Source organism: Ooceraea biroi, chromosome 1, assembly GCF_003672135.1.
Source record: "Ooceraea biroi isolate clonal line C1 chromosome 1, Obir_v5.4, whole genome shotgun sequence".
Taxonomy (NCBI): Eukaryota; Metazoa; Arthropoda; class Insecta; order Hymenoptera; family Formicidae; genus Ooceraea; species Ooceraea biroi.
This window is the reverse complement of record NC_039506.1, coordinates 15,214,590-15,228,026: the sequence shown is the minus strand read 5'-3', so window position 1 is coordinate 15,228,026 and position 13,437 is coordinate 15,214,590. Positions and strand designations below refer to the sequence as shown.

General features: G+C 46.9%; 1 protein-coding gene across 1 annotated transcript in view; it reads right to left on the bottom strand.

The window, feature by feature from the left end:
• The window catches only part of LOC105280865, a 190,461-nt gene that overhangs the window by 132,992 nt on the left and 44,032 nt on the right, over positions 1-13,437 (bottom strand). Inside the window, exon 3 of the mRNA XM_026973194.1 lies at positions 12,401-12,823. Within this exon, the coding sequence (XP_026828995.1) occupies positions 12,401-12,740 (340 nt within the window). The 5' untranslated portion in view covers positions 12,741-12,823. The remainder of the gene's footprint in view (positions 1-12,400; positions 12,824-13,437) is intronic.

The following is a 13,437-nucleotide window of genomic DNA, read 5'->3' as shown; positions in this document are numbered from 1 at the left end:
GAAATAGAGGAAAGGTCGGCGGCCGAGAACACGCATTTCCGTGCGCGCGCGGAAATGTTGCTTCAGAAATAACATCGATCTTTTGGCTGCGCGGATATCCACCCCGACTTGCGTCGCGTCCACCTTGTGCAGCGCAAGTAAGCGACATGCTTGTCGCCACCACATTGAACGTGATGCAGAAAGGGTGAACGCGATGGAACGCGACACTCGCGGCTTCTCGTTTCGAGGGACAATCGTGGGGCATTGCTTGCGGGTTTCCGCAAGCTTTCGACGATGATTTGACCAGTAAAGCGATCCTCGTAAAGCGGCGTGGCGCGGAGGGCAGCAAACCGCGCGAAGAGCAGCGATAGAGAATTTCCTGCCGGAATAATTCCGTCGATTGATCTGCGCCACGCCGCCGCCGACGAATACATCGCGCGAGCGATGGTGATCTCGGTGATTCCGATTTCGATCGTGCCATCATCGCGATCACACTCGGATTCATCCGGATTGATCGTGTAATGAAACGTCACGCGACAGTCTTCCTTCACAGATGCCAATCGGCGGGAATGAAGTGACATTCTTGCCTCGATCGACCGCGTCCGAATTAACGAAGCGTGCGACGCGGCCGTCCGTGAAATATTGCCGCAATATTCGATTCGCACGATCGTCAAATAAGGGATTCGTAAACGCGAACCTCGTGCAATCCCGAAGATTCATTCTGATCTGCAGCTGAATCTTTTTGGTCTCGTAGCTGACAAATTTCGACGATCCAGTGTGTTATTTCAGATAAAAATGCATAATGCTGCGGGAGGAATCATGTTTGGCATTATGGCCGAACCTGAGAATTTTTGGTTCTCTTAAAGATTAGCGCATTCAAATAAACAATATTGACGCAATATTAAAAGAATATTAAAACAATCTTGACAACTTCTGCCACACCAAGACCGAATCCCTTCTAACCTTTCCCTTAAATTTTGTATACATACTGTCTAAAATAAGAATTGACATTGTCGAGTAGAGAAATAATGGTAGTTGCAATAACATCACGAAAATATTAGAACGAGAAGCATCAGAATCTTGAAGAACCGGGAAGTCGGTCACGTTAACGCGCGAAACGTTTACCATGAGCATGAGAATCACGGCAGTGACGGGCTCTCTCGGGTCTGACAGCAGATGCAAGGTGTCGCAAGGCACGAAGCTCACTTGGCCGACCTCGAAAGCCATCTTGTCGCACGTAAAACACCCCTCGTCTCACCTCTGCTCCTTGTGCGCGTTCTCTCCCGAGGTAGACCGGCGGGTCCCCATTGCGGAACCATCCTCCTTCCCTCTTTATTCTTCCGTCGCTATTCCGCGAGCGCCATGTGCAGGATGGCTTACGCGTCCGAGATATTTTAAGTCCACAAAGCCGCGCGCGAGTTGCTCGGTCCGCTTTATTTATAATCCGCGCGGAATCGCTCCGGAGGATCGTCGCCAGGAGAATCCGCTTCCTCACTCCCCCGTTCTTCTTCCACCCCCTGCATTTTCCGGCGACGCACGCAAAAATAATTACCCCGCGCGCGTATTAAGATTATCGTTGCTGATGCGCGACGAGCGCGTAATAACTCACCCCCGGATCGCGGATTTACGAGAGAATCGGATCTACCGTGATCGTTTTAACTCATTTATTTTTTAACTCATTTAACTCATTAACGGGCAACGGGATCCAGTTTTATACGATACGCAACTTGCATGAAGGATAATGTTAAGTAAACGATAGATAATGCGAAATGTGCAAAAAGCTTCCAAACGAAGCTCGCGATGATAGAAGTAATTTTAAAATAATCTTGATAATTTAATTTTCCATGATAATGGTAATACGAGGGGTTGGTCACTGAGGTAATCTTTGTACAAGGGCTAGGTAATTCTTAGGGGTAGTCTCAGATAATCTGAGGTAATCTAAGGTAATCGTGACACCATGCGCGAATATATTCAGTACATCTAACCGCCGAGAGACAACCAAATATCGGAAACGCAACCTTTCATATGTTTTCGGGTCTATATGCCTACTTCTGTGCTTGATTCTTTTGCTCTGTGCTAGTTTATTATTTTTTTCTGGTTTTATTATCGAAATCGATCAAAATGGAAAATTCTGAACAATCATCGAGGGAACTACCGGCTGAAATCAATACGGAAAATACGGCATTGATGAATTTTGACAGTAAATTGAAACTTTTGCCAAGTTATTTGATCGAACTGTTGTAGTATTAGATAATCTTAAGGAATCTGAGGTAATTTAAAAGTAATCCGTATCAGGGGTAATTTTTGTACACTATAACCGCTAGTGACCAACCCCTCGTGGTAATATAATTTCGTATGATTCCGACATAATGTTAACTTTTTAGTTTACATGAATCATCGTAATAATCATTCATATGGAAATAGAAACATAAAATTCATCTCGAAGTTTCAAGAGAAAGCTTTTTATAAAGAAAAAGGCTGCGATATCTAGTGGTTTAAAAATGTAAAAATGTGCCGCGCATTTTCACCACGAACGTGCAACCGTTGGATTCCTTTTTTCTCTAAAAGGAACGATATCCGTCTCCCTCGAGATCTTGATTTCGGGTGTAAAGGCGGTCTCCGCAAATTATGCGCATTGGCTACACTCGAATTATTCAGGCCCCTCATTCTTTCCCTCTACAACGACGCCAGCATCTTGGCTCTCTTTTGCATGCAAATTCTCCCTGAGCCGCTCCCGCCATGCTAACGATACGACTGCTTATAAAGGGGCGGGAACCGTCCTCATCGAAGGGTGTAGAACACGAGCGGCGCACTCCATCTTAATATATCGCGTTTACATATTTACACTCGTCGGTGTTTCCCCTACACTTAATATTTCATTATCCAGGCAGCCTCGTTTTATAAACGCGACACTCCCAGAAGGTTCAAATTCAAACAATGTCCATAAATATCGAATTAAACAGAAAAAAGAGCTTCATAAAATAAAACACCGATAAAACGTTCATATATTTATTCTTTAACAATAGCAGCACCCGAATTTCTTGCGCCAGATTGTACGAGGGAGAAGAAAGGAGGGTATCAAAGTTCCCGGCACAGTTGCATTATCGTCCGTTCCCGTTGTACCCCTCATCATCCTATCCCCCCTTCCCCGTCGACTTGATGAAAATTTCAATGTGACGGAATATTCAGAATACACTTAGCCGGCCGCGATCGATTCTAGGGTCGGTCCGGGTCGACGTCGACGGTGGCATTTTGTCGCGCGCGAACGCGTCGCAAGCCGAATTCGACGCAGCCGGAATTCGGAAGTCAGGAATGCACAAAAGTGCGGAGGAGTGAGAGAGGGAGGAAGGGCCGCACAGAGATGTCGCAGAAGCGCTCGTCGAAGATTTGATTGCGTCGAGTTTGAAGGATGCAGAAGAAAGAGCCCCGGCAGATCTCGCGCGAGGGAAATTTAAAAAAATCCTGTCCGGAAGGGCAATATCCCGTTGCGTATACTCTGCTACATCCGGCGCGGTGTTGCACGCAGATCCGCTGCATCCGCGCGAGATTACTCCCACACGACGACGAGGGCGACTCGTGTATTGCTGTAAACGCAGGTCACTCTTTCTGTAACATTACACGTTAAAATTTGACACGTGCGAAGGAAAGTTGTCTCACACGTGAGAGGGAAAACATTTTTGCTGCGCTCCGGACCGCGCTACGAACCCCGACTAAACCCCCCGGGACTCGGGGAGGACGTTAAACAAGTGCGCCGACATACGTGCGCGCGTGCAGTGAGTGCAACGTCAGTGGTCGTTGGATGTACCGAGTGTCGGGGATTTTTCAGTATCTGTAGGAAAATTTTCAGATTTTTGTTTAATACAGAGCCGCGGACCGTGACCGATAATAGGGCTCGCGATATTTTACGTTGACGTTGCGTAAAGGACGAAGCGAGCGAAGCAAGGAGAAATGGAAAGAAGAAAAGGTGAATAAAATTCTTGCGCAGAGTCGCGGATTCAAGATAATTAATCCTTTTCTTTAAGTAAAATCCAATTTTACTTGAACTGAAAGCCTCCGTCGAAACGGATCAGTGTTTCATCATTTGCTTACTATAAATTGCAAGAAAATGATTATAATTATATTACCAGAGTTAATTCGGTATTTATTTATATTTATTATATTATTTATGTCGAAATTCTTGAGTTTGTTGGTACCAAGTAGGATAAATATATCGTATATAAAATGTCTTTTCCAAATTTAGTTTTTTTCAAAGAGAGGTTTTGTCGCACCAAATAAAATTCTATTGTAATAAATATTATATAAAAAATTATATTTATTACATTTTTCTTTCCAGCATATATATTCATATCATATATTCATATATCAAGTTTGTTTCAAATACTTCTTTCTAAATATATGGGAACTGATTCCATGAGCGCATTTTTCAAAGCCGAAATGTTGCATTTAAAATTGTAAATCAATCTCGGGGAGCGTGAAGTCTTTTAATAAATTCGATGAACGTGACGTTTATTGGGGATCCATTCGGTCGCATGATATCAACGCAACAATGAGCCTTAACGTGCAGCGATTTACGAGCACTGCATCACGGGCGGGTAAGCCTGAGCCTCTATTATATATGGACCGCAGCGGAATTCTGGCCGCGGGCCAATCGTGTAGCGCCTCGTATCGCATCGTATCTATTTGCAGCATCAAACGTTGCATCTCGCTCTCTAGATCAACATAAACTCGGAATTCTCGGCCGTATGTACACGCATTCAGATTCGTCATCTTGTTTCCGAACGCGGCGCGCGTGTGTATCATCTAATTAACTCGATGTCCGACGTTTCTGTTAACATGCGGTCCCGACGCTACGTCACTGAGCACGAGAGGTGCGAGCATTATGACGTCACGATTGACACACAGGCCTCAAGAGACGCCCGATGTTGGGTTGCTTTCGAGTGATAATGATTGTCACGTTCATCTTTTGAATCATTTTCTTTGAATCTTCTTTTTAATAATTTTCTTTCAATTCTTTTATTCTTAAATAATTTTCTTTTATACGATTTGTGGTTTGACAACTTTCATTTAATTTTCGTTCTCATAATTCGCTCTTTGTTCACTGGAATTTTCAAAACTCGAACGAAGTCGGCTGAATGTTAACTGACTCTACCACGTGGTTTCACTTCAGGACCTCTCTTCGTTCCGTCCGTAACGCGCGAACCAGCTCGTCGAGGCTGTTGCATATTGTTAGAAAGGCTTTCTCGAAATAAGGTCCGCCTAAAAAAATATCCCGTCTCGTTACAATTGTCAGAGTCGCGGGGGCAAATCACTTCACTGCCGGGAATGAAAGGTAAAAAACAAAGAAAGCAGAGCTTGATGATGACGGAGGGAGCCTCCGCCAAAGGTCCTGCGTGATTATTACAAAGGAATCTTCGCGGCTGCATCCAGCCCGCCGAGGTATTGATCCCTCTCTGTATAACACCGACGCAATATCAATAGCGCCGAGCGAGAAAGCTATTTTAGAATGAAGGAGTGAGCGCGCGAGAAAGGGTGAGAACGGGAGGAAAAGCGACGGAGAAAGAGAACGATCGCGCGAGATGGAAGGAGAATAATCGCCATCGTTATTTACGTCGAGGGGTGGGTTCAAGTACGACAAGACGAGAGCAGACGTCTCCGCCGATTACTCTCGAAAAAGTGTTTTCTCGTTGTTACCATATTTATTGTCCTCTTCTCCCGGTGCACTTTTCCCGGATAAGTTCTTGTAAATTCTTGTTTTATTTGTATCCCTTTTTCTCTCTTGTTGAAGAAGTGAGCGCACCCCGTGAAGTCGTAAAGTCGTGGATAAAATCGACTTTGCCGGGTCGGCATTGCGAATTAAATCCGCAACATCGTTACGACTTAATCGCCTCAGTTTTCGGACGCGCGCTAAATCGTTTTCAAAGTTTGCGCGATCATCAAATGCTTGTTTGCGAGTTTCTTACCGAAAGTTCGCGCGCAACCTTCAATTAGGGCTATTGCCGCCGAGAAACCGCCCTTGAAACGTCCAAAAAATCTCTGTGGAGGATCTTAATAAAAAAAAGAAAGAAGAAAGAAATGAGAGAAAGAAAAAACAAGCTACTCGCCAGTATGACATCGTGACGTCGGATCGTTTCGGTGAGAAACGGCTCGTTCAACAGGCAAGATTTTTCTCGACGACGCGACGCTCGCATTTCGAGGTTTGTCTGGCGTCCTCAGGATTTTCAGAGAGATCGTGCACTCGCGGACAAATAACGTCGATCAAGGCTCGCCGGCAAAAAGACGGGAAAAGGAGAGCGCGCTTCTCTCAATTTTCTCGATTCGTACGGGACAAGCCACGTGGGATTCTCTCTCTCTCTCTCTCTCTCTCTCTCTCTTTTTGATTGCACGACGTCGTTGAAATAATACCGCAAAAGTCGCGCGTTATATCCTCGATCGCCGGCAAATCCAGGAGCAACGAAGCTCCGGGCGTTTTAAAGCCAGTCGAGCGACGATCTCTCCTTGGTACATTGTCACCGGAAGTGGGTGTCCCGGTCACCATCGAAGATTAATCTCTTTAATGAAAAGACGGCGGGTGTCCCTCGCTCGCGCAAACGGAGCGGTAACTGCAGCGGACCGAAGTTTTTCTCCGCTTCTGTCCTGGGGACTTTCCATTTAGCGCCAAGTTCAACGTTCTACCCGTTGCGATTTTCTTCCCCGCACCGCGGGAGGTTCTCTCTTCCCCTCTCTCGTTCTCCCCCGAGCAACTTTCGTCGTGGCCGCACGCCCCGAACTTTTCGCCGCCGAATAAAAACGGCGGCGTTGACTGCCGCGCGTGCAAAGAAAAAAAAAAGATAGAAAGAAGGAGAAAAAGAGAGGAAGAGACGGAGAGAGAGCGCAGACCTGAAGCACCGTACGGAAAGTTATCACGAGTTTCTTCGACACTTTTATTTGCGTTGCTTGAACAAGCCTTAATCCACCAATTTTTGCACTAGTAGTTCATCGATTCCTTCCCTTTCTACCTATCTCTATCCCCCCTTTCTCTTTCTGCAATCCTCGTGTATTCTCGTGTATAGTCTCGTCACTATAGTGACGAGACTACTATGCAATTACAAGCGCTAACGAGATGCCCGCGTTATCGGACACGAGAATTTGCATGTACCGCGTTTTCCTCGAATCATCGGATCATTGTCGTACCTGGCGCGCGTTCATCATCCTCCGTATTTATTGCGAACGCACTCGCAGGCCTCGCGTAAATTATGTCCGCCGAATTTGATGGACAAATAATAATCTTCTAATAATCTTCGAGATAATATTATATTTTTTCGAGGATAAGCGCACAGAGGTGTGTTTTGTTTCTGGATGATGGATTCTTTATTTATCTTTCATTTCTGCATTTAGATAGATGTCCTTTGTACGGATTAGACCGCTTCCGTCTTTTCCTCCGAGATAAAAATACAATTCCAGAAAAATAGCAGCGGCTGTTCCTACATCTGCTTGTCTTATTTGTAAAAATGATGTTAGCTTGAAATTCCGTTAAATATGGCGATAACGGCCGCTCTGCGTCACGTTGTTAGAAATGCAAAAGTATTAATAGAGCTTCTCGCAGGTTTCCGCGAGCACCGTGGCAATAGATAATGGTGGAGCGAGCGACGGCCAGCATCTCGCAGCAAATTGCAGAGAAAAGTGCTCTTTCCTCTTATCAGGGTCGTTACGGCGACTCTCGCGAGGCGCATTGTATTATGTATACACATTCAGACACCGTGCATCCGTAAAGTGTACCTTTTTCCGATATCGTGCTCGTAGAGAACCTGCTTAAAAAGCCGTCGCTCCGCCAAAATGAAGGGTCACCGCGCGAGCAACAAGAATAAGCGATAACAACAACGTTCTCTATGTGTGGTGCAACATTTCTATCTTGCCAAGCTCCACAAATTATTATACATTATATATAATGTGAGTGTATGTTATGTATCACTATACTCACTATAGCTAATCGCTCAGTCGCGATTATGCACCTCGCTTGGCTCTCATTTATATAATAATCTTATATTATTTAATAATTGTTAAATAATATTTATCTCGCTCTCATTTTCGCTCATCTTCGCTCGTCGATTTCGAAACCTTAACTTGCCACGTGTGCAATTAAAAATTAACACCATCAAATCGTTGGCAAGTGTGAAATAAAATCGCCTCGTAAAAACCGCAAAGCAACTGTAATTGTCGTATTCGGAGAGTGACGGGGTGGTTCGAGGGCAAAGGGATCAGGGTCGTAAGATCTTGCACCTCGGTGAAAATTATCCGATCGACGCGTTTCCAACGACAGCTGTTCCGGCGGCGAAACGGCCAACCACGAAGCTCGCAACGATATCCCGCGGGGGTGGATCGGCTTTAGGGGTGGCACGTCGCCGAGCGAGGGACACAATACCGGCGGTGCTTCCGCCCGAGTTTCGCGTCCGAAACTCGCTCGTCCGCGTTGGGAAACACGTCGCAAACATCGTAACTCAGCTCCGCCGAGACTCGCGCGATGCTCGCGCGAGCACGCGCGCGTACTCGATCGAGACTCCTCGTCTCTCTCGGAGGAAAGGCGGTACGGACGGAAGGGAGGAACTCACCTCGTCGCGCGCTCACTTCCGGCGAGCGCGACGACTTCCCGTCCGTTCGCCAACTTTCGCGACCGAGTTGTTCGCTCGTTTCTTGCGCGCGGCGAGATTTTCAGACGAGGGTGAGCTACAACGTCGAAGTAGTTTAAACGACATCCCGCGGACTCGGCAGCGGCCGAAGTTAACCGGAGTGCGGGGGGTTGAAAAAGCCCCGTCGCGATGGAGAACGTGCCGTGTTGCAGCGAGCTGTAAGCGAACCGGCGACGTTCGGGTCAATCAATCTCGCGTTAACGACTTTCTGCTCTCTGCTTCATCTCATAATTCTATAGAGAGAAGAGAGAAAGAGATCAAAGTAGAGAGGAAGAGAGATAGATATGGAAGAGGGCGAAGATTAAACTGTCAGTCTTGACGTTCCATCCTTAGAACGGCGTATATGCGCGCGGTCAGCAGCTTCGAAAGTTGCTCGAATTAATGAAGCAGGCAGGGGAGTCGACTTCAAGATCAGCTGATAAGTCTGATAAGTCGGTTAACGTGCAAACTTGCGAGCGAGAGACCCTCTAAAGCTGAGCGCGATGCTGCTGAAGATTGAAGTCAATGAATCGAGCTTGCCTCTTCACCCTTATCCAATCTCATTCTGGCTGGCTAGAATATTACGATATTACACGCGGGGAGCGAAAGGGGTAGAAGGGAATATTTGAGCTGGTGGGTGGATGCTTTCGAGTTCTCGAAATATTCTTCGGGATAATTTAACGCAAGCTGTCATTCTCTGTCACCGTCAGCCTTCTCGCTTTGGTCGGTTTCACCCTTAAAGAGGACGGGTGGAGATGTGGAGAGGAGAAGAACAGACAGCCGGGAAAGTACCTACTTTTTCTCCCCGATAGTAGTGTTCATTGATCGGCCGCGTATGCGGTCCTAATTAGGTCAAGAGAATGGAAATGTCCGCGAGTCGAATCGGCCATTATCGAAATCCGTCGCTCGTAAAGTCGCCGCGATACCATCGACGTCGCCGCTGATGCCGATCGAAGATGTTGACGATCAACGAATCGGCATTGTCGGCTTTATCGTCAGCGAGAAGACAAAAGAACGAGAAAAGAGGCACATTTTCTTTAGATAAGATTGATAATTCTCGTGATAATTTTGCGACGATATATTAAATTCTTGCGATTATTTAAATCTTTTAATTTTTATCATTTAATTATGATTGTATGATGGTAATCCCTTATATTTTGTGCCGTCTGCGACGCGTGAGATCTGATGAGTCGCGATTATTATTAATATCTGAGACGATCCTTTGGCATTATTAAAACTTGGAGTTTTAATCTTACGGCTAGAACATCGCATCACAGTTTGCGTATTCTTATACGCTTCTGGATATAAATCAAAGGGCGCGTTAAACCCTCGAGAGATATTAGTCATTCCCGCTAATGGCGTCAGACTCGATCGAAATCCGCCGACTACGTCATAAGATTAAGCCCTGAAATGTCGGTCCCCTCGTTCTATCAGACTTTGGGATCTTATTACAAAGCTTTAAGCTCCCACGAAAACGATTAATAAAGAATCTCCCATCCCTCACGCCAGACAGGGTAAACTAGTATATCCGCTTTCTTCGTTTCGATTCAATTTATCTTCTGAGTAATTCTCGATTAATTCTCGGTTTTGCGTTGTAATTAAGAGTTTCCGAATTTTCGCTCGCAGTAATCTTGCACGGTCTCTTTCCAATCCCATTCCCCACGCGGAAACGTCCTCGCAATTTCCTATCGCTGCTTCGCGAATTGTTGCGATAACTTGCCGGAACTTAATTTTAAAATAATATCGCAGAAAATCGAATTAGGAAATAAATAATCAAGCAGATAATTTCATCCTTACGTTTTTATTCGATTGATACTTATATTCAAGAAGTATCATTCAATAATTATTAAAACATGATTTACGTTTTGAGGAAACGTCTGCGAGAGAAACCAAGTACACGTGCCAAGATTGTTAATACCATAAAGATTATAACATAGGTGACGTATTATGATGATCAATATAGTTAAAACCATAGACATAATAAGAATAGACCGAGCGTGAAGCGCAAAACGTGAAGCACAGCTAGAAAAGGACGGAAAGTAGGTGGAGGATCTCTTTCTCTCTCTGTTCGCGTCTTCCCCACTCTCCGCTCTTACCCCCACTCTTCTCTCCTTAGAGAGAGAGAGAGCAATCCTTCGCGTCTTCCCCACTCTCCGCTCTTACCCCCACTCCTCTTTCCTTAGAGAGAGAGAGCAATCCTTCGCCTGCTTTCTCTCTTTTTCTACCTGTGATTCACTGCCAAGTTGAGAACACGCTCGGTCTATTCTTACTATGTCTATGGCTAAAACGCAGACCCGGCGAGACGTGTCCTTATCCCGCTTTATCTTTCTTCCATCCACCGCGCTTTGATAAACATCTCGTTCATTTTGAACAAGACTCGCAGTCACGGCCGGAGGGGACGAGGATACGGGGAGCACGTTTAACAGCGCGGCACGCCCCGCGATCAAGAGACGCAATTTTGTCAAGATAGCTCGTGACCGGGCTGCGCAAAAACGCCGGGTATGCATTTCCACCCTATGAAGATGTCACCATAGGGAGCACAAAGAATGCCCTCGCAGCTGGAGACGCGGTTACCAGGACGAGCGAATTCTCAGGAATTGTGATATTCTACCGGTCGGAATTGTAGACGCGGGATCGCGCGACAAAGGGGTACGCCAAGGGGAACCGAGGGAGGGTAGGAAAAAGCCTAGGAAAGGCCGAGAGAAGCACGCGATGCGGCCGGTTTCCTGCGCTTTCCTCCTCCTCCTCCACCTCATGCGGCGAGGAGATTAAAAAGGTGCTCGCGAAGATTCAGCGAGGATGAAACAGGGGATGCGCGCACTTCTCTAAGTGGAAACCCCGCTTCTCCCGGAGACGCGAACGAGGATTTACGGCTGTTTATGGCGCGTAATAAGTTACGCGCGCGAAGATTGGAAAGCACGAAGGTAGCACGAGAGAGATACGCGCAACGAAACTCGCGCCGACGAAGCGCGGACGCTCATGTAGTCGGACGAACAGCCCTCCGTTGCAACCCCTTCCGTCCTCTCGATCACCGATCGTTGTCAATCGGTTGAGAACGAGCACGAGCACGCGAAACGTTGCGAGTCGACGACTGCTACGCGATTGTCTGAGGCGCGAGCGAACACGCGGTAATCGAAATTAATGGCTGCCCTAGTCAGTTTATCTACGCCCCCTCTTTTGTCTTGTTTCTTTTCCCTTTTTTGGTAACGTTTGTACAACATTGTTTCACGCGCAACGTTACATAATTTCGCGCGTTGCATCGCCGCGGCGCTTGCCTGCGCGCGACGAGAGGCTATCCAGTCCGCTCCGGAAAATAACATTAATTTAAATGACTGTATCCCTGTTAAAATTCATCCGGTGTAAACTTCGGCGGCACTGATGAAAAAATACGGTCTACGAAAAACGCTGCAATTGCACGTTGCACGGCATATCTGCAGTTACAGTTTTCATCTTTCATCGCCATTATGTCAGCCTGAAAAGACTCCAAAAGCCTGCGACTTCAAACTCACGTAAATCTTGTATTCTAATAATAAATACTCCTACAACGTACTACGTTTCATCACAATGAAAAACGGAACACGCCCCTTGCAAGAAAAAGACAATCTGTTGCGCAGATAACAGTCCAAAGAGTTACAATCCTTCGCAGTCACGCGACCAACCCTCACCAGTCATCAACTAATCAAGTCACCACGTACACGTACTTTCTTCCCTGCTCGACACGCGATTCATCCCCTCAGACGTCGCGGGGTACCAGCAAAGCAGAAAAGGTTCAAACTCACCGGACTGTGCCCTGTGCGTGTGTATCGCGGGGGTGGGTGGGACCAATCCGGCGATGCTGCATAGCGTCTGCCCGCTGCCGTACTTGATGTTCCTGCAATGGCAGGGTGTGGTGGGTGTCGTGAGACCCTCGCCACCCCTGCCGATGGCGGTCCCGATCACCGAGATCTCGTCGAGCTCGTGCCCGCTGTCGTAATGGCACAGCCTGGTCGCGCTGGTGCTCGCGCCGCCACCACCGACGCCTTCCTCCCCGGCACCGACGTCGGAACGACCGCCGCCGGTGCCCCTGCCCCCGCTCCGGCCCCTAAGCGACTGCACTAGCCGCTTGGCGCCCGAAGACATTCCACGGAGGTGATCCAGCCTTCCGGTATTCGCTTCCTCTTGTCGTAGCCGAAACCGCCCGGGTGCGCGCCCGGGATGTCCACCTGCGAGAAGAAGCGCGGTGATGTGCCTGAACAACCGTCACTGTGTGAGTAATTAAGGGTTCGTATTTAAGGGTTGAACAGAGTGGAAGGGACTGTAATGTTTGAGAGATTGATGAGCGGACAGCTTGGCGCAGGGATGAATATCCAGCCGAGCGAAGGTTGGCTGATCATGCGTGGATTGTCTACTTGCCGCGCCGAAGACCGCGCGATACAAATGATGTTTCGGGCGAATAAATTTCGCGCGAAATTGAAATTTATCACTCCGCCTCGAGGCGTTCTCTTTGGTCCGTGTTTTATATCGCGCGCGATAGAAATTTGGCGATTTTCTATCCTCCCCGGCGGATATTTATGATAAACGACTATCTGTGCCTGATGCATACATCTCCTTTAGTCTCTCCGTCTCTCCACTTTATCGATTTTGGCCGTAAAGGAGCAAAACGCTATGCTTAAAAGGATAATAACTCTTGGTAATGTATGATGGACCGCCTCTCTCGCGCGCGCGACTTTTCTACATCATACTTTCTAAAAAAAACAAAGGACGAAAAAGAAAAAGTTGCATAACAAAAAATATCTTCTAAACTTGGTACATCAGAAAAGAGCAGTGCAGACAGCGC